The sequence below is a fragment of the Eptatretus burgeri genome, chromosome 10, assembly GCF_056783735.1.
Source record: "Eptatretus burgeri isolate ZD-2024b chromosome 10, Ebu_testis_v1, whole genome shotgun sequence".
Lineage (NCBI taxonomy): Eukaryota > Metazoa > Chordata > Myxini > Myxiniformes > Myxinidae > Eptatretus > Eptatretus burgeri.
In genome coordinates this window covers 61,178,392-61,196,622 of record NC_140970.1, presented here as the reverse complement: position 1 = coordinate 61,196,622, position 18,231 = coordinate 61,178,392, and the positions used below count along the sequence as shown (strand labels likewise).

Genomic DNA, 18,231 nt, shown 5'->3' with positions numbered 1-18,231 from the left:
GGCCACAGTATTCAAATTTTGGCCTGACATTCTGTTTTAAAAACAAATAATTGGGCAACTTGTGTCATACTGACAGCATTAAGTGAGCAATTTCAATGATTACACTGGATGTGGATCGGAAATGTATGGAGACCAGCAGATGTTTATGAACACGAGTTCTAAGAAACCAGATCCAAAAGTCATCTTTCTATTATCATGATGTAAAAGGCAAATTACCGATGAATCATGACCCCAAACTAGAAATCGACGTGAATGTGTCTGTAAATGTCTCTGTCCACGTTTGAGGTCAACCCACTGTTATATTTGATGAGAGAGAGAGAATGAGAGAGAGCATGAGAGAGAGAGAGAGAGCATGAGAGAGAGAGAGAGAGAGCATGAGAGAGAGAGAGAGAGCATGAGAGAGAGAGAGAGAGCATGAGAGAGAGAGAGAGAGCATGAGAGAGAGAGAGAGAGCATGAGAGAGAGAGAGAGAGCATGAGAGAGAGAGAGAGAGAGCATGAGAGAGAGAGAGAGAGAGCATGAGAGAGAGAGAGAGCGAGCATGAGAGAGCGAGCATGAGAGAGCGAGCATGAGAGAGCGAGCATGAGAGAGCGAGCATGAGAGAGCGAGCATGAGAGAGCGAGCATGAGAGAGCGAGCATGAGAGAGCGAGCATGAGAGAGAGCATGAGAGAGAGCATGAGAGAGAGCATGAGAGAGAGCATGAGAGAGAGCATGAGAGAGAGCATGAGAGAGAGCATGAGAGAGAGCATGAGAGAGAGCATGAGAGAGAGCATGAGAGAGAGCATGAGAGAGAGCATGAGAGAGCGAGCATGTGAGAGAGAGCATGAGAGAGAGCATGAGAGAGAGCATGAGAGAGAGCATGAGAGAGAGCGAGCGAGAGAGCGAGAGAGCGAGAGAGCGAGAGAGCGAGAGAGCGAGAGAGCGAGAGAGCGAGAGAGCGAGAGAGCGAGAGAGCGAGAGAGCGAGAGAGCGAGAGAGCGAGAGAGCGAGAGAGCGAGAGAGCGAGAGAGCGAGAGAGCGAGAGAGAGCGAGAGAGAGCGAGAGAGAGCGAGAGAGAGCGAGAGAGAGCGAGAGAGAGCGAGAGAGCGAGAGAGCGAGAGAGCGAGAGAGCGAGAGAGCGAGAGAGAGAGAGAGAGAGAGAGAGAGAGAGAGAGAGAGAGAGAGAGCGAGAGAGAGAGAGAGAGAGAGAGAGAGAGAGAGAGAGAGAGAGAGAGCGAGAGCGAGAGCGAGAGAGAATAATAATAACAAGAACTGCCACTTTATAACTGCTGGAAGTGATGACCGGGTACCCAGACGTCCACCTTTGACACAACATGAGACTTTCTGAAGATGATTGTTGCAAAGTTTCGCTTTGATAGGATGAGTGGTTCCAGAGAAAACATTATTTAAGAGTGATACAAATACAGCCCTGCTTCGATACAGCGCGGGACTGAAGAGTTACGAACCGGATAGCACAAAGTGTTCAATCTAGTTAATACGTATGCAGTTAGCCCTTTTTCCTGGGGACATTGTCGGTATCAATTGAATTGCTGTTCCTGTCCCCTCAAACGCATTCAGGTGCAGCCAAGTGAGCCTTCTGGAAAAAAAAAAATCTAAAAGTTCTCAGATTCAAATAATTAAATAATTCTGGCTGCCAAATCACGTAGCTGATCGGTTTGAAATTTTAAACCTACGATTTACATGTCGGGTAAATTATAATTGTGAATTTTGGAATAGATAGAAGCAGCGGTTCCAGAGTAAACATCAATTAATATTTATCCTTCAATCCAACATGGCTGCCAAACCATCTGACCTATAAATTAGAAATTAACAAACTTATATTCACTGCTCGTGTGCAATATGTTTGTGAAGTTTCCCCTTGATCTCTCCAGCCGTTCTGGAGAAGAAGATGTTTGAAGGTTTTAGGGTAAATTCAATATGGCCGCCAAACCATGTGACCGATCAATTAGAAATAACAAACTTGTGAAAGGATGTCTTGGGGAAAGTGTGTGTGAAATTTTGCCTCAATCTGTCCAGCCGTTATGGAGATTTTTAAAATTTATTAATTTTCAATCCAAGATGGCAGACGAACCATGTGATATTTGACATAAATTTAAATTCTGCTTACAATCGTGTAGTGGAACATGTTTGAGAAGTTTCGTGTTTATCGGACAAGGTGCGTTTTTCTATCCAAGACAGCCGCCAAACCATGTGACGTCATAATTTTTAACATATATGCAGGTATAGGGGTAGATTATAGTAGCCAAGTTTCTCTTCGATAGGTTCTGTGGTTCCAGAGAAAACATTATTTAATATATTTCTTGAATCCAACATGGCTGCCAAACCATGTGACCAATCAATTAGAAATTAACAAACTTATATTCACTACTCGTGAGTAATACGTATGTGAAGTTTCCCCTTGATCTGACCAGCCGTTCTGGAGATGTTTGAAGGTTTTAGGGTAAATTCAATATGGCCACCAAACCATGTGACCTATCAATTAGAAATTAACAAACTTGTGAAAGGATGTCTTGAGGAAAGTGTGTGTGAAATTTTGCCTCAATCTGTCCAGCCATTCTGGAGAAAAAGATTTTAAAAATTTATTAATTTTCAATCCAAGATGGCTGACGAACCATGTGACCTATGACATCATAAATTTTCATTCTGCCTCCAATCCTGTAGTGGAATACGTATGTGAAGTTTCATGTTAATCGGATAAGGTGCGTTTTCTATCCAAGATGGCCACCAAACCATGTGACTTGTGACGTCATAATTTTTACTATGTATGCAGACATGATGGAAAATAATAGTTGCAAATTTTCGCTTCGATCGGTTATGCGATTCCAGAGAAAACATTATTTAATATTTTTCTTGAATCCAACATGGCTGCCAAACCTTGTGACCTATCAATTAGAAATTAACAAACTTATATTCACTACTCGTGAGCAATACATGTGTGAAGTTTCCCCTTGATATTGTTATGGCTGTGGAAATTCGCATTACACCATAAAGGGTCCTCAGGTGAGATATATCGGTAAGTTCAAGTGTAGTTAGCCCAAACCCGTTGTTTAGAGGGAATATACAGTGGGAAGAACAAGTATTTGATACACTGCCGATTTTGCAGGTTTTCCCACTTAGAAAGCACGTAGAGGTCTGTAATTTTTCTCATAGGTACACTTAAACTGTGAAAGACGGAATCTAAAACAAAAATTCTGAAAATCACATTGTATGATTTTTAAATAATTAATTTTCATTTTATTGCATGAAATAAGTATTTGATCACCTACCAACCAGTAAGAATTCTGGCTCTCACAGACCTGTTAGTTTTGTCTTTAAGAAGCCCTCCCATTCTCCACTCATTACCTGCATTAACTGCACCAGTTTGAACTCGTTATCTGCATAAAAGACAGCTGTCCGCACTCAATCAGACTCCAACCTCTCCACAATGGGCAAGACCAGAGAGTTGTCTAAGGACATCAGGGACAAAATTGTAGACTTGCACAAGGCTGGGATGGGCTACAGGACAATAGGCAAGCAGCTTCGTGAGAAGGCAACAACTGTTGGCGCAATTATTAGAAAATGGAAGAAGTTCAAGATAACAGTCAATCGCCCTCGGTCTGGGGCTCCATGCAAGATCTCACCTCGTGGAGCCTCAATGATCATGAGAGGTGAGGGATCAGCCCAGAACTACATGGCAGGACCTGGTCAATGACCTGAAGAGAGCTGGGACCACAGTATCAAAGAAAACCATAATTAACGCACTACGCCGTCATGGATTAAAGTCCTGCAGCGCACGCAAGGTCCCTCTGCTCAAGCCAGCGCATGTCCAGGCCCGTCTGAAGTTTGCCAATGACCATCTGGATGATCCAGAGGAGGAATGGGAGAAGGTCATGTGGTCTGATGAGACCAAAATAGAGCTTTTTGGTTTAAACTCCACTCGCCGTGTTTGGAGGAAGAAGAAGGATGAGTACAACCCCAAGAACACCATCCCAACCGTGAAGCATGGTGGTGGAAACATCATTCTTTGGGGATGCTTTTCTGCAAAGGGGACAGGACGAGTGCACCGTATTGAGGGAAGGATGGATGGGGCCATGTATCGCGAGATCTTGGCCAACAACCTCCTTCCCTCAACAAGAGCATTGAAGATGGGGCGTGGCTGGGTCTTCCAGCATGACAACGACCCGAAACACACAGCCAGGGCAACTAAGGAGTGGCTCCGTAAGAAGCATCTCAAGGTCCTGGAGTGGCCGAGCCAGTCTCCAGACCTGAACCCAATGGAAAATCTTTGGAGGGAGCTGAAAGTCTGTGTTGCCCAGCGACAGCCCCAAAACCTGAAGGATCTGGAGAAGATCTGTATGGAGGAGTGGGCCAAAATCCCTGCTGCAGTCTGTGCAAACGTAGGTTAAGAACTACAGGAAACGTCTGATCTCTGTAATTGCAAACAAAGGTTTCTGTACCAAATATTAAGTTCTGTTTTTCTGATGTATCAAATACTTATTTCATGCAATAAAATGCAAATTAATTATTTAAAAATCATACAATGTGATTTTCAGGATTTTTGTTTAAGATTCCGTCTTTCACAGTTGAAGTGCACCTATGATGAAAACTACAGACCTCTACGTGCTTTGTAAGTGGGAAAACCTGCAAAATCGGCAGTGTATCAAATACTTGTTCTCCCCACTGTATGTGATCCATTTGGGCTGTGATTCTTCAGATCGTCGTTTTTCTTTTGCCGTCGTTATTTTGGTGCAATAACAACAACGAACATCGCCACAACCAACATCTCAACGCTCACGCCATTCACTACACGACGCCAACAATCACACCACGACGCCACCTTCCACAACTACGCTACCACATCTTCGCCACTCGCCATTCAACGAGCACCGTGCGGTCACGATCTCCGCGGGACGGATGAAAGGAGTGGAGTGGCAGCAGCAACCCGGGGTGCGAAGGGGCATCTCCCGCCCAAAACTCCCGCTTGAATATCTCCCGCCGGATTTTCCCTTCTGCTTTTCCCATGCTTTGGCATGGGGGAGGTGCGATTTGAGCCAGAGGTCAAAGGTGAAAAAAGGTGGGGTGAATTTTGGGGGAATAATTCCCTGGCCCCGAGCCAAAACTGACTTTCCTCGTCCCCCGCACGGCGCGGGGAGGGGGAAACGAGAGGGCACGCCCCTTTTTGGGAAGCTTCCAGAAGGGAGGTGGAGCCAGAAACGGGGCGGGCGAAGGGTGGAGCCCTACCCTACAAAAGGCGTGGGCGTTCGAGTTGACGACGTTGACGACGGTGGGCGTTCGAGTGAGGCGTGGGCCTCACTGAACGCAGACGAGAGTTTCGGCAGGGGCTGCTTGCAGCCTATGTTGATCTCTGTAAAGCGTTCGATTCAGTGAATCGGGATGTCCTCTGGAGGATTCTTGGTCTTCGTGGGGTGCCACCGAAACTGATCGATCTGATGTCTGAACTCTACTCTGGTACTGAGAGTGCTGTGAAGTGTGGTGGTACCGCCTCTGACTTATTTCCAGTTGTTACTGGAGTTCGTCAGGGATGTGTACTTGCCCCCACACTTTTCAGCACTTGTATGGACTGGATTTTTGGGAGGATGTCGGAGAGATCAAGTTGCGGTGCATCGTTTGGCAATGTCAAGATCTCGGACCTTGATTTTGCAGATGATGCAGTCATCTTTGCGGAGACTTTAGACATCCTCTTGGGGGCCCTCGAGGTGCTCAATGAGGAGTCGGAGCCGTTGGGATTACGGATTTCTTGGGTCAAAACAAAGATCCAGGCTTTCGGTGACATCTTGGATGCTGCTGTCCTGTCTGTGTCTGTTTGTGGTGAGGATGTTGAGGTCGTGGATAGATTCACTTACCTTGGCAGTGATATTCATGTCTCCGCAGGTTGTGAGCCGGAGGTCAATAGACGTCTGGGTCGGGCCTGGGGAGTCATGGATTCACTGGATCATGGGGTGTGGCGCTGCCGGTACCTGTGCGGGAGGACGAAAGTCCGAGTCTTCAGGTCCTTGGTACTTCCAGTCTTGCTCTATGGGTGCGAGACTTGGACTTTGACCAAGGATCTGAGACGGAGACTTAATTCCTTTGGTACCAGGTCTCTTCGGAGAATCCTTGGCTATCGCTGGTCGGATTTTGTGTCCAACGAGCGGTTGCTGAGAGAGACTCGGATGAGATTTGTTACCTGCATAGTCCGTGAGCGTCAGCTGCGGCTGTATGGACATGTGGCTCGTTTTCCTGACGCTGATCCTGCTCACCAGATTCTCTCAGCGAGGGAGTCTCATGAGTGGAGGAGGCCAGTGGGCCGACCACGTGCCTCATGGTTGCAGCAGGTTGACCATCATCTCAAGGAGATGGGGATGGGCCTGGCATCTGCCTGGGGGATGGCCAGACGGAGGCCCCTGGAGTACCGGCGGAAAGTGGACGCAGCGACGCGCTGTTCTGGCACATGCTCCCATACCTGACCTGACCTGTTCGAGTTGGGTTCGGTCGGTTGTCGAGGGGTGGAGAGTCCTTGCTCTTGGTTCGGTCGGTTGTCCCTGAGGAGAATTGTGGAGAGTCCTTGCTCTTGGTTGGTTCGGTCGGTTGTCGAGGGGTGGAGAGAGTCCTTGCTCTTGGTTCAGTCGGTTGTCCCTGAGAATTGTGGAGAGTTGTGGTGATTGCTCCTGGTCGGAGGTTCTGTTCGTTCGTCCCTGTCGGGCGGACGACATGTGCAGGCGCGAGGCACGAGCACAGTGGACCATGCCGGAGGGACTCAGAGTTACGGTCGCCAATGACTCGACACGCTAAGGGAAGTCGCGACTTTCCTTTTCTTTTGGGGTTTTGTGTAAATGTCTGTGGGTGGCGCCAGTCTTGAAAAGTAGGACTGTTATAAGTGTTGCCGTGTAAATCATATTCGGTTGTAGATCTGCTTGCTTTTATTGTGTTTTCTTGCTTAACTGTAATATACGTGCCTTCCGTACTTCCGTAATAAATGTGCTGGTCCAATTGTTCCCCATTGCGCTGCATCCTTTCCTTTGTTTGAATCTCCATCTTGCATCACGTAAGGGATTAATAGTGGGTTTTAAAACACCCGGTAACTAATCTGAACCGTCAAGGTCGACGATAACTCCGCTCGGTTATCCCTGAAGTACGGAACGAGCCGCTTAAGCGGTTCATGTCCGGAGTCGACCTGTGGCGTGGTACAACTCCTCGGTACGCTATCCGCGCGGGTACTTAGGTAAATCGACCATTCGGCGATCGGACTCTATTTCGCGCGGGTAGAATGCGGACTGAGTTGTGGTGAGGTTAAACCCCCACCCGTGACTGGCTCCTGGCAGTAGTTCCCGGAGGGTCACGACTGAATTGTCCGTTCCGGTGGGCGACGTGGTCGCCATTCGAGTCAAGTGGCCGATCGCACGCCGGACGGGCCAGAATTTGCAACAATATGAACAGCGGTTTTGGAGATGTTTGAAGGTTTTAGGGTAAATTCAAGATGGCCACCAAACCATGTGACCTATCAATAAGAAATTAACAAGGTTGAAAAAGGACATCATGGGAATGTGTGTATAAAGTTTCGCCTCAATCTGTCCAGCCGTGCTGGAGAAGAAGATTTTTTAAAGAAAAATTTTCAAAACAAGATGGCTGCCGAACAAAGTCACCGATGATGTCATAATACATTTTTTCTCAAGTGAATTGTTGTGTAGATGATGCTCAAGAAATTTCAGATTTTTCCTATGCAGCGATATACTTGACGAATTTTCACCGGGATACCGCTTCACTGATGACGTCACGAAAAATCACCCGTGTTCACGATGGGAAGCCCATTAAAATGAAGGAAGCGAAAAAAATTTCCATTGCACGGTTTCAGAGATAGAGGTCAAAAGTTTATCGTTTTTTTCAAGATGGCGCCCACGTGACCTATGACGTCACAATTATCAATTAAGTTTGCTATCAAAAAAGATACATACTATGGTGAAAATTTCGTGTCGATCCATAGACTCCTATAGAGAAGGACTGGAACCTCACGATCTCAGGGTTTGTAACTTGAGTCTGAAGGATTAACTTGAGTCCAGGGCTAAAATGACTTCTAGAAAGGCTAGAGACACGATCTCGGGATCCATATAGGGGTTTTTGAGGACGGTGAGTTCAATAGTGTCATTTTCAACATCACCTGAGGTCATCTTCAAGGTCAAGAGGTCATATTTCAAGGTCAAATTACTGAATTTTGGTATTTTTTGCCCGTTTTTGTGTCTAACTCATAGAGGAAAACTTTTGTAAAGTCTATGACAAAACATGGCATTGTGCACCTACTGCACCTACTTGCTGATTTCTATCATCGTTAACTAATGTATGTTTTGTTTGTTTCTCTTTCAGAAACTGTCCAGCTGGTGATCTCACAGAATATTTGTGTTGTTTCCTGCTTTGGTGACAATATGCCACGTCGTTGCAGCTGCTTTGGTTGTAGAGGAAACTATGACGGGACGCCTTATGTAAAGGTCATATCCTTCCCAAAAGATCCTGAGGAGAGGGAGAGAGGGAGAGATGGATATTGGCAATGCCAAATGAGAAAGAAAGCTTGAGGTGCTTCAAGGAGATATATATTTGAGAGACGCATTTCGATTGTGATTGGGTGTCAGTTAGGGGTGGCAAACGACCCAAAGAACCCCCATCAATATTTCCTGGAGCACGGAAATTAGCTTTGAAGCAGGTGACCTCAGCCCCACGCCCAACATCATCTTCTACATCAGAATCAAGAGCTAAGAAGATGCAGGCAGCTGATGAGGCTACAGACAATATCCAAGATCTCAACCACTTCTGTGCTAAAATCAGCTCCTATTTTCCTGGCTTTAACGTCATAAAAGACCAGGAAAACCTTTACCTATCAAGAACTGATGCTACTGGACAAACTGTTAAGCAGTTCTTTCATTTCCAACAAGTTCACTCACCTTTTGGATTTCTATTCTTGAATAGAGTTGAGAAAGATGGCATTGAGGTGCCAAAACGACTTTTTCCTTTGCAGAAGAACAGCCTGCTCTCAAAATGGTCCCAGATTAGATCCATAACTGACCAGGTAAACATCTATGAATGTGCAAGCAAGGAAATTCTTCAGCTTGTAATAAGCCAGCTCTGTTGGATGACTGAGGCACATGAGCTTCCTCATTTCACCTTCCTTCTGTCGCAGCTGCATCTTCTGGCAGAGAAAGACTTTGACTACGTTCTTCCTGCTATATTTGCAGATGAAGCCTTGGAAAAGTTTTTCGGCCAAGCCAGGCAAAGAAGCGGTGGAAACTTCTACATTGACGTAGTTGACATTATGGCTGCAGCTAAAATTATAAATTTGCAAACACTCATTAAGCATGACATTATGCCCGAATCTAGTTCTCGTGTGATTGATTGCGACAAGAACTGTACAACTTCCATAAATCCAGATGAGCGAAGTGAACTCATTGACGAGATTACTCCTCAAGACACTCAGGATCTCTTGGGGTCTGACGATGCCCTTAAGCATAAAGTAGTTTATTTGGCCGGACACCTTGTTCATAAATATGGCGATAGCACGAGTATGGAGGAGATCATTGATGATGAAGATGGTAACGAGGTGTCATCTGAGTTTCTATATAATTTGAATAGAGGTGGATTGAGTGTGCCGACTATGTCAACCGTCTTTTTTGTACATAATGCCTATAATTTGTATGACAAGACTAAAATGCGTTGCCGATTTCATTTTGCTGAACTGTTATCCTCTGTAGATGCACCTTTAGCTAGTAGTAATGCTGCATGTACTACTTTAGCTAACATTCTATTGAAAGCTCATGTCCTCAATGTAAGTGACAAAGAAAAAGCTTTGGGATGCCTCAGGAGGCAAGAAAAGCTCTCCAACAAGTGATAGACATAGACATAGTTGTAATAGGCAGTGTTGTGACATGCATATAATGTTTATGTAATACGATATATGACAATAAATATCAAAGTTTGACAGCTCGACACACTTGCATCTTATTACAATCAGCCATCTCTCACCGTTTATGAGTTAGACACAAAACGGGCAAAAAATACCAAAAGTCAGTAATTTGACCTTGAAATATGACCTTTTGACCTTGAAGATGACCTCAGGTGGTGTTGAAAATGACACTATTGAAATCGCCGTCCTCAAAAACCCCTATATGGATCCCGAGATCATGTCTCTAGCCCTTATAGAGGTCATTTTAGCCCCGGACTCAAGTTAATCCTTCAGACTCAAGTTACAAACCCCGAGCATGGGAGGTTCCAGTCCTTCTCTATAGGAGTCTATGTGTCGATCGGACTTACCGTTCCTGAGAAAATGATATTTAAAGCGAAAGAACCCGCAAATTGCCGGCGTAAAAAGAATGAATAATAAATAAACAGAAGAAAAACAATAGGATACCTAGTCCATTTGACCGGGTACCCTAATAATAATAATCATAAAAATAACAAAAAGAAAGGGAGATAAGTGGAGGAGAGAAAACATCATATGCTTCAAACTCGAGTTATGATCTGCAAAATGATTTTCAAAGGACACACAACCTTTGATTACATTTTGGGTTCAGCAGATCAAACAGTTAATATTTGTGTTGCATTCCATACTTGTGCCAAGTTCGTTTAAAATCCCCTAGGTGGTTAACATGCTATCGTGGTAACGATAACGGACAGACAGAAGGACGCACGGTCGGACAACCCGAACATGTAATGCCTCCGGCCTTCGGCTGCCGAGACAAAAAAAAACTTACCCAAAGATGACCGCATTCCAAAGCATAATGTTGTTCTCGCTGGGTGCTCCACTGACTCCGGCTGGGGGATCGTCTTGAAGCCTGCAATAAAAACAGTGGGTATTAAGGTTTCATTACGATCTGTGTTGAAGTAAGAACAGACTACATTTCTTCAAACTACCGTACCGGCTTAACGTCCAACTGAGGCATGGGTATACTGATGCAACGCCCTGTCTGCAAAGCACCAACCTGAGAGAGCGTTTTTTTGCCGGGTCGAGTGTCGAACAAACACGAGTGCGCTACCTCTGCACAAACCTGTTGGACATCTGCAATGCCTTATAGTATTGGACATTTATCGAAGTGTAAGTTTGCTATTATTTCACAGCGATCCAGAGTACGTATGTGAAAAAAACAAAATAATCCAATCAAAAATAAATTAACTCAAAGGAAAACAAACAGGATTCGCAAACGCTACAGACACTGAATGGAAGAATTTGTAGACTTGGAAGCATTGAAAAAGAAGAGCTGCTTCTTCTCGATTACTCGTTGTTGTTGTTGTTGTTCACGCATGTCATGGGCAAACAATTTTAATGTCAAAATATATGGGGTTGTGGTAATGCCAAATTCACCATTGTAGATGCCAAAAGTACCCTCATGTAAAATGAGCAAATCTAAAAGGTATAGAAAGATGTGTTCCCCCCCACCCCCACCCCCAATCGTCTGTGCATGTGTATAAAACCGCCATCCCTTCATACCGTTTTTAATGTTCTTCCCTTCGTAATCTGTCTTTTATGTGCCTTTACAAGATCCAACAGGCCATCACGCGCCAAGTTTAGGCGGGGAAGCCGCCGTCAAGCAAAACATGCCAAAGCACAGAATGAAGGGGCAGATACACAATAGTCGAGATGAGGTCTCACTAAATTCCTACATGCAGTGTTGGCACTACCTCTTTTAATTTACAATTTATCCCCCTACAAATACAACCTAAAACCCTGTTAGCTCTATTTTAATTATTCTTACCCATCCCCAGCAACTTACATTATTCTTACCCATCCCCAACAACTTACATTATTCTTACCCATCCCCAGCAACTTACATTATTCTTACACATTCCCAGCAACTTACATTATTCTTACACATCCCCAGCAACTTACATTATTCTTACCCATCCCCAGCAACTTACATTATTCTTACCCATCCCCAGCAACTTACATTATTCTTACCCATCCCCAACAACTTACATTATTCTTACCCATCCCCAGCAACTTACATTATTCTTACCCATCCCCAGCAACTTACATTATTCTTACCCATCCCCAGCAACTTACATTATTCTTACCCATCCCCAACAACTTACATTATTCTTACCCATCCCCAACAACTTCCATTATTCTTACCCATCCCCAACAACTTACATTATTCTTACCCATCCCCAGCAACTTACATTATTCTTACCCATCCCCAGCAACTTACATTATTCTTACCCATCCCCAGCAACTTACATTATTCTTACCCATCCCCAACAACTTCCATTATTCTTACCCATCCCCAACAACTTTGATTATTCTTACCCATCCCCAGCAACTTTGATTATTCTTACACATCCCCAACAACTTACATTATTCTTACCCATCCCCAACAACTTACATTATTCTTACCCATCCCCAGCAACTTACATTATTCTTACACATCCCCAACAACTTACATTATTCTTACCCATCCCCAGCAACTTACATTATTCTTACACATCCCCAACAACTTACATTATTCTTACCCATCTCCAGCAACTTACATTATTCTTACCCATCCCCAGCAACTTACATTATTCTTACCCATCCCCAGCAACTTACATTATTCTTACCCATCCCCAGCAACTTACATTATTCTTACCCATCCCCAGCAACTTACTTTATCCTTCCAAATACAAACTGTTTCTTTTTCTCCGTGGACTCAATGCTGACATTGTTTTGCTGACAATGTATTCGTATATTCATCGTGGGAATGAAATCCATTTCGCTAATGAAGTAATGGAGGGTGAAAAAGGATTGAATCACCATAACATTGAGGCTAGTTTGGCCTCGTTCAGATGCAATCTATTGCCAGAGACAAATGAACAATTTTAAGCCACCTTGCCCTGTGCTTTGTCCTACCATCACCACCCACCCCCCTCCCCCCACTCTCCCCCAAGATATGTGCAGGGCACCAGGGCACACATGGTCCACCATTAACCTCCTTCTGGTGAAACTCCCAAAATCCAGAACCACTGTTCACCTCGACTCATTCGTTCCTCTTTCCTCCCACCTGTGGAACCAACTTCCACATTTTCTTCAATCTCTTTCCTCCCTCCTGGTTTTCAAGACAGCTATTCACCACCTCCTCAGATCATCCCCCATCCAAAAACATGATCTTTTCTGCCTCTACCAACCATCCCCAAGCCCACCACCTTCCAAATTTCCAGTTTATCCTTCCTGAGTGCTTCTGTATCCATCTTGTCCACCCAATGGTTCCTCCCCTTCCCCTCATTCCAGATTTCTCAGTCTCCCTCTATTTTGTCCCTGAACCCTGCTGTTGGTCCCCCCTCCCCTTTCTTTCTGCTGTTGCATCCTGCATTTGAGCTCCTCCACAAGCCTCGACTTTGTGTGCAAGAAAGCCATAGCTTGCCTGGAAAGAGCTTGTGTAACAAACTATGCAAGATGACGTCATGTCATCATGTCATAGTGATGGCAAGGAGTTCAGCACCTTGCCTCTCATGAAAAGGAAATTCCAAGATACCCCACCTTGAACTTTTAATCCAGTGCAAAAGCAAAACGAAACCAGAAGGGCACTTAGTGGAGCACACACCTCTGCCACGTAATGCCTGATCCACGAGAACATATTGGGCCCAATCAATACATTTTTGAAATATCAGGCTACGGATTGTTTTTACCCCTATCTCTCAATGGTGAAGAATCACTTTTAAAATAAAATAATTCTTGTATCCAGATCCGGATCCGGATCTTCACCAAAATCTTATCAGTTCGTCCTCATCACACACCCAACCTGTCCACCAAGTTTCATCCGGATCCGTCCAACAACTTTTTGAGATATCCTGTACACAGACAAACAAACAAACAAACAGACAAATTAAATTGCTCGTTAAGCAAGGAATTGCCAGAATAACTTTGTCATATCTCCATGATCTCTGAAAAAACAAAAACCTTGAAATCAATTTGGTTCTTATAAGTCGATAGTGCTACTGTTTAATGAGTTGTAGCACTTAGTTTGGTCATGATCATAACTTGGAAGTCAACTGGACTTGAAATGGCATTTTTAATTGCAATTTGAAAGTTTTGACCCGACCCCCCCTAACATTCGACCCCCAACCACTAAGAAGGGTGTTGGTGTGATTGCAAAGAAGGGTGTTGGTGGAAGATGCACATTTTGGATTTGGTATGAAGTCGATACGACCATTTTAGCGGACGTTATTGCGAAAATAAGAATTTCGGTATTTCGGTTTTTCGGTGACCTTGACCTTGACCTTTGACCTAGATTCACCAAAAACGACAAGTGTCAAAGTTGGACCATCGCCGAGGTCTGTACCCAGTTTGGTCATGACCGCTGAAACGGTGTGGCTACTACAGGGTAAACAAACACACAAACAGACAGACCAGACAGAGACAGACAGACACACAGAATGACACACACAACCGACCAACATAATTGCCGAAATCTGAAGGATTCCGGCAATTAACAAACAAACAGACAGAAAGGGGTGAAAACATAACCTCGTTCACCTTCAGTGGCGAAGGTAAAAAAAAAACAACCTCTAATCCACTTACATGCTACAAGTCAGGAGCGCTTCCACATTAGGCGATCGGTGCATGTGAAGATAATCCAATGCTGAACATCGTTACTTGACAACATTATTGAGCGTAAAGTACAAACCATCTCAGAACGACATGACAGTCGGAAATTGGTCATCTTGATAATCCCTCAACACACAAGTCAGTCAAGGCGAGAGTGTGAAATAACCCAGTAGCTCAGATCAGTGAAAAATAAAACTAGTGGTGACCAGCAATCAGACATTGGATGTATTTTGAGAAGATAGACGCACAACTAGACCTGGCAGGATAGCCGAGACTAGAGGACAGCCGAGACTAGAGGACAGCCGAGACTAGAGGATAGCCGAGACTAGAGGACAGCCGAGACTAGAGGACAGCCGAGACTAGAGGATAGCCGAGACTAGAGGATAGCCTAGACTAGAGGACAGCCGAGACTAGAGGATAGCCTAGACTAGAGGATAGCCTAGACTAGAGGATAGCCGAGACTAGAGGACAGCCGAGACTAGAGGACAGCCGAGACTAGAGGACAGCCGAGACTAGAGGATAGCAGAGACTAGAGGATAGCCTAGACTAGAGGATAGCCTAGACTAGAGGATAGCCGAGACTAGAGGATAGCCTAGACTAGAGGATAGCCGAGACTAGAGGACAGCCGAGACTAGAGGATAGCCGAGACTAGAGGACAGCCGAGACTAGAGGATAGCCGAGACTAGAGGACAGCCGAGACTAGAGGACAGCCGAGACTAGAGGACAGCCGAGACTAGAGGACAGCCGAGACTAGAGGACAGCCGAGACTAGAGGACAGCCGAGACTAGAGGATAGCCGAGACTAGAGGATAGCCGAGACTAGAGGATAGCAGAGACTAGAGGATAGCAGAGACTAGAGGATAGCCTAGACTAGAGGATAGCCTAGACTAGAGGATAGCCGAGACTAGAGGATAGCCTAGACTAGAGGATAGCCGAGACTAGAGGACAGCCGAGACTAGAGGATAGCCGAGACTAGAGGGCAGCCGAGACTAGAGGATAGCCGAGACTAGAGGATAGCCGAGACTAGAGGGCAGCCGAGACTAGAGGATAGCCGAGACTAGAGGGCAGCCGAGACTAGAGGATAGCCGAGACTAGAGGATAGCCGAGACTAGAGGATAGCAGAGACTAGAGGATAGCCGAGACTAGAGGATAGCAGAGACTAGAGGATAGCCGAGACTAGAGGATAGCCGAGACTAGAGGATAGCAGAGACTAGAGGATAGCCGAGACTAGAGGATAGCAGAGACTAGAGGATAGCCGAGACTAGAGGATAGCCGAGACTAGAGGATAGCCGAGACTAGAGGATAGCAGAGACTAGAGGATAGCAGAGACTAGAGGATAGCCGAGACTAGAGGATAGCCTAGACTAGAGGATAGCCGAGACTAGAGGATAGCCGAGACTAGAGGATAGCCGAGACTAGAGGATAGCCGAGACTAGAGGATAGCCTAGACTCACCTCTGGGCGGTTGAATCTAGCTTTGAATCTCGACAAAACTACAATCCATCATCCAGGTATTTAAGTAGAGCGACGAATCCACACGTGCACGGTCCCTGGGACGGACGCGAAGCGGGGCGTCCGCGCCAGTCGGTCGGTGGATGTTAAAGATGCCACGGCATCTTTTGCGAAGGGTCGGCGAGTTATCGCCGGCATCCTGAACAAATTCCCGTCAAACCACCTTCAATCGAATGCACTGCCTGGCCAGCCAGTTCGTGAAAGACTTGGGTCAAAAACCTTCCCAAGCAGAGTACACAACAGAATGGGAATAACGACAGTAGCAGCAGTCGTAGTAGTAGTGGTAGTGATGCAAAAAAAAGGCAATGGGAAGAAATTCCGAGCAAGAGATATATATATAAAATTGTCAAACTTTCACAAAATGTTGATTTTTTTTTAAAATAATTGATTAAATAAACTAGCTGGCATGGGTACCTGACTAAACCACCATGGATTGGTTTCTGGAGTTAAACAGGGAGCGGGAGGACTGCTTGGACGTCCGTGTGAGGTTTGTGATGTGGAAAGCTAGAGGCCTAGCGCGACCCGTTCTCGACTAGCGCGACAGAACGAGCCTCGGATCGCACCGGAAAACGAATCTCACCGCTTGAAATCACGCATAAGGCGACGCCGAGCCGGCGTGGACATGGCAGCGCCGCCGGGTCCGAGGATCTGTGGACAATGGTCTTATATTCCAGAGATACCGTCAAGCTGTTGTCCCGGCAAAACTCCTTTCTTCCTGATTCGACGATCGAGTGACGGTGACGTCTTCAAAACGAAGGCAGAGCTTCGTGACGTCATCGCCAAGTGGAGGAACAACCTCGTGACACCGTCGGTGACGTCTCACATGAAACCATGACGACGCGTTTCATAACGCTTCGAGAAATGTTTTTAACCGAGCAAACGTGCGTGTGTAACCTGACATACGAGCGTGATCGAATGATGTCTACATATTACATACCACGACAGCAACACCATACCGGGGATATCGCCATTGGGGATTGCTGCGAGTCGCTTGCGTGTGGATCGGTTATGATCAGTGGGGTTTGTGCAGCACGATGCACCGATTGGCTTCCTCCTGCTCCAAAGTTCCGGATACCGAGACACCAGCTTGTCACTCAGGGGGATTAATCCCCGGTTGTCCTCGGTAGAGCCGGACCTGGGGCCACCGCTCACAATTAACGTTGTGGTACGGTGGGTTGTTTTAAAACCACGAACGGCACCCAGTCAACCACGAGTTACAGTGTCCGGCGTCTAATTATGCCGTTTAACTGGACATCACGTGGTTACCTGAGCGGGGAGCACGCCCTCGACAAAGCACCAATATTATCTGATTAGATTTTAATTAGGACGGCCGAGCGTTTTAACCATTGGTGCGGGCTGACAATTTTTTGGTCAAATCTGTGGTAATTACCTCCCAGTCTATCTCGGTTCGAACAATGCTAGACCAATGGAAGGAAAGGACAAACACGGACAGGTAAGAAATCGACAAATAATTTATTAATAATAAAATAAATAAATAAATAAAAAGAACCTTTTTATTTGCTGAGGTAAATAAAGAATTAATCTCAAAGCAAAATCAATCAAAATTCCAGGAAAGAGACAAAGAGCAGATGCTTATCGGGGGTGGGAGGGTGGACTTACTTACAGCTAAACACAGACATGGGTACCCAACCGGACATTCAGGGGGAGGAGGGGAAAGAATCGTCTCGCTCACTGGAGAGTCGCCCGTGAGGAGAAAACGTTCTGAAATACGTGTGCGCGTGTCACATCTGTCGCCTGGACCAGCCCTGTCACACAGCCTCTCGCAGGGCAGCCTCGAACGCCAGTCAAAGTCTGGAGGGCACCAAGATGGTTTGGCGCGGGTTTCGACCCTGGTGTCCGATGGTGAACGACCCATGCCTCACTTGTTGGCGGCTTTGTTCACACCCGCACGCGCACCACATGCTCGCTTGCCGAAGCTCCGGGCAGGACAAACCGTCTCGCTGTTGGCGCTGGCCAAACACTCACACGCGCACTTCCTTCTCTTTTGCATGCCTACACCCCCTTCTTGCTCACTTCTCTCTCGTACCTCTTTCGTTCACGCTTTTTTATTATCTTCAGAACGTATTGCTTTCGCCTTTTCCTCTCCTCAACGTATCTCCTCACAGAACGTCTTTTTATATCTTCGGCGCATCTCCACGGGGTTCTGTCCGCCCCAAGCTCACCC

General features: G+C 45.8%; 1 protein-coding gene across 1 annotated transcript in view; it reads right to left on the bottom strand.

Annotated features, from left to right (window-relative positions):
- LOC147018690 (ubiquitin-conjugating enzyme E2 A-like) overlaps positions 1–16,813 on the bottom strand; it is a 32,013-nt gene extending 15,200 nt beyond the window's left edge. The window contains exons 1-2 of the mRNA XM_085898620.1: positions 16,627–16,813; positions 10,714–10,794 (exon numbers count right to left, since the gene is read on the bottom strand). Of these exons, the coding sequence (XP_085754746.1) occupies positions 10,714–10,794; positions 16,627–16,670 (125 nt within the window). The 5' untranslated portion in view covers positions 16,671–16,813. The remainder of the gene's footprint in view (positions 1–10,713; positions 10,795–16,626) is intronic.
- Positions 16,814–18,231: the final 1,418 nt, after the last annotated feature.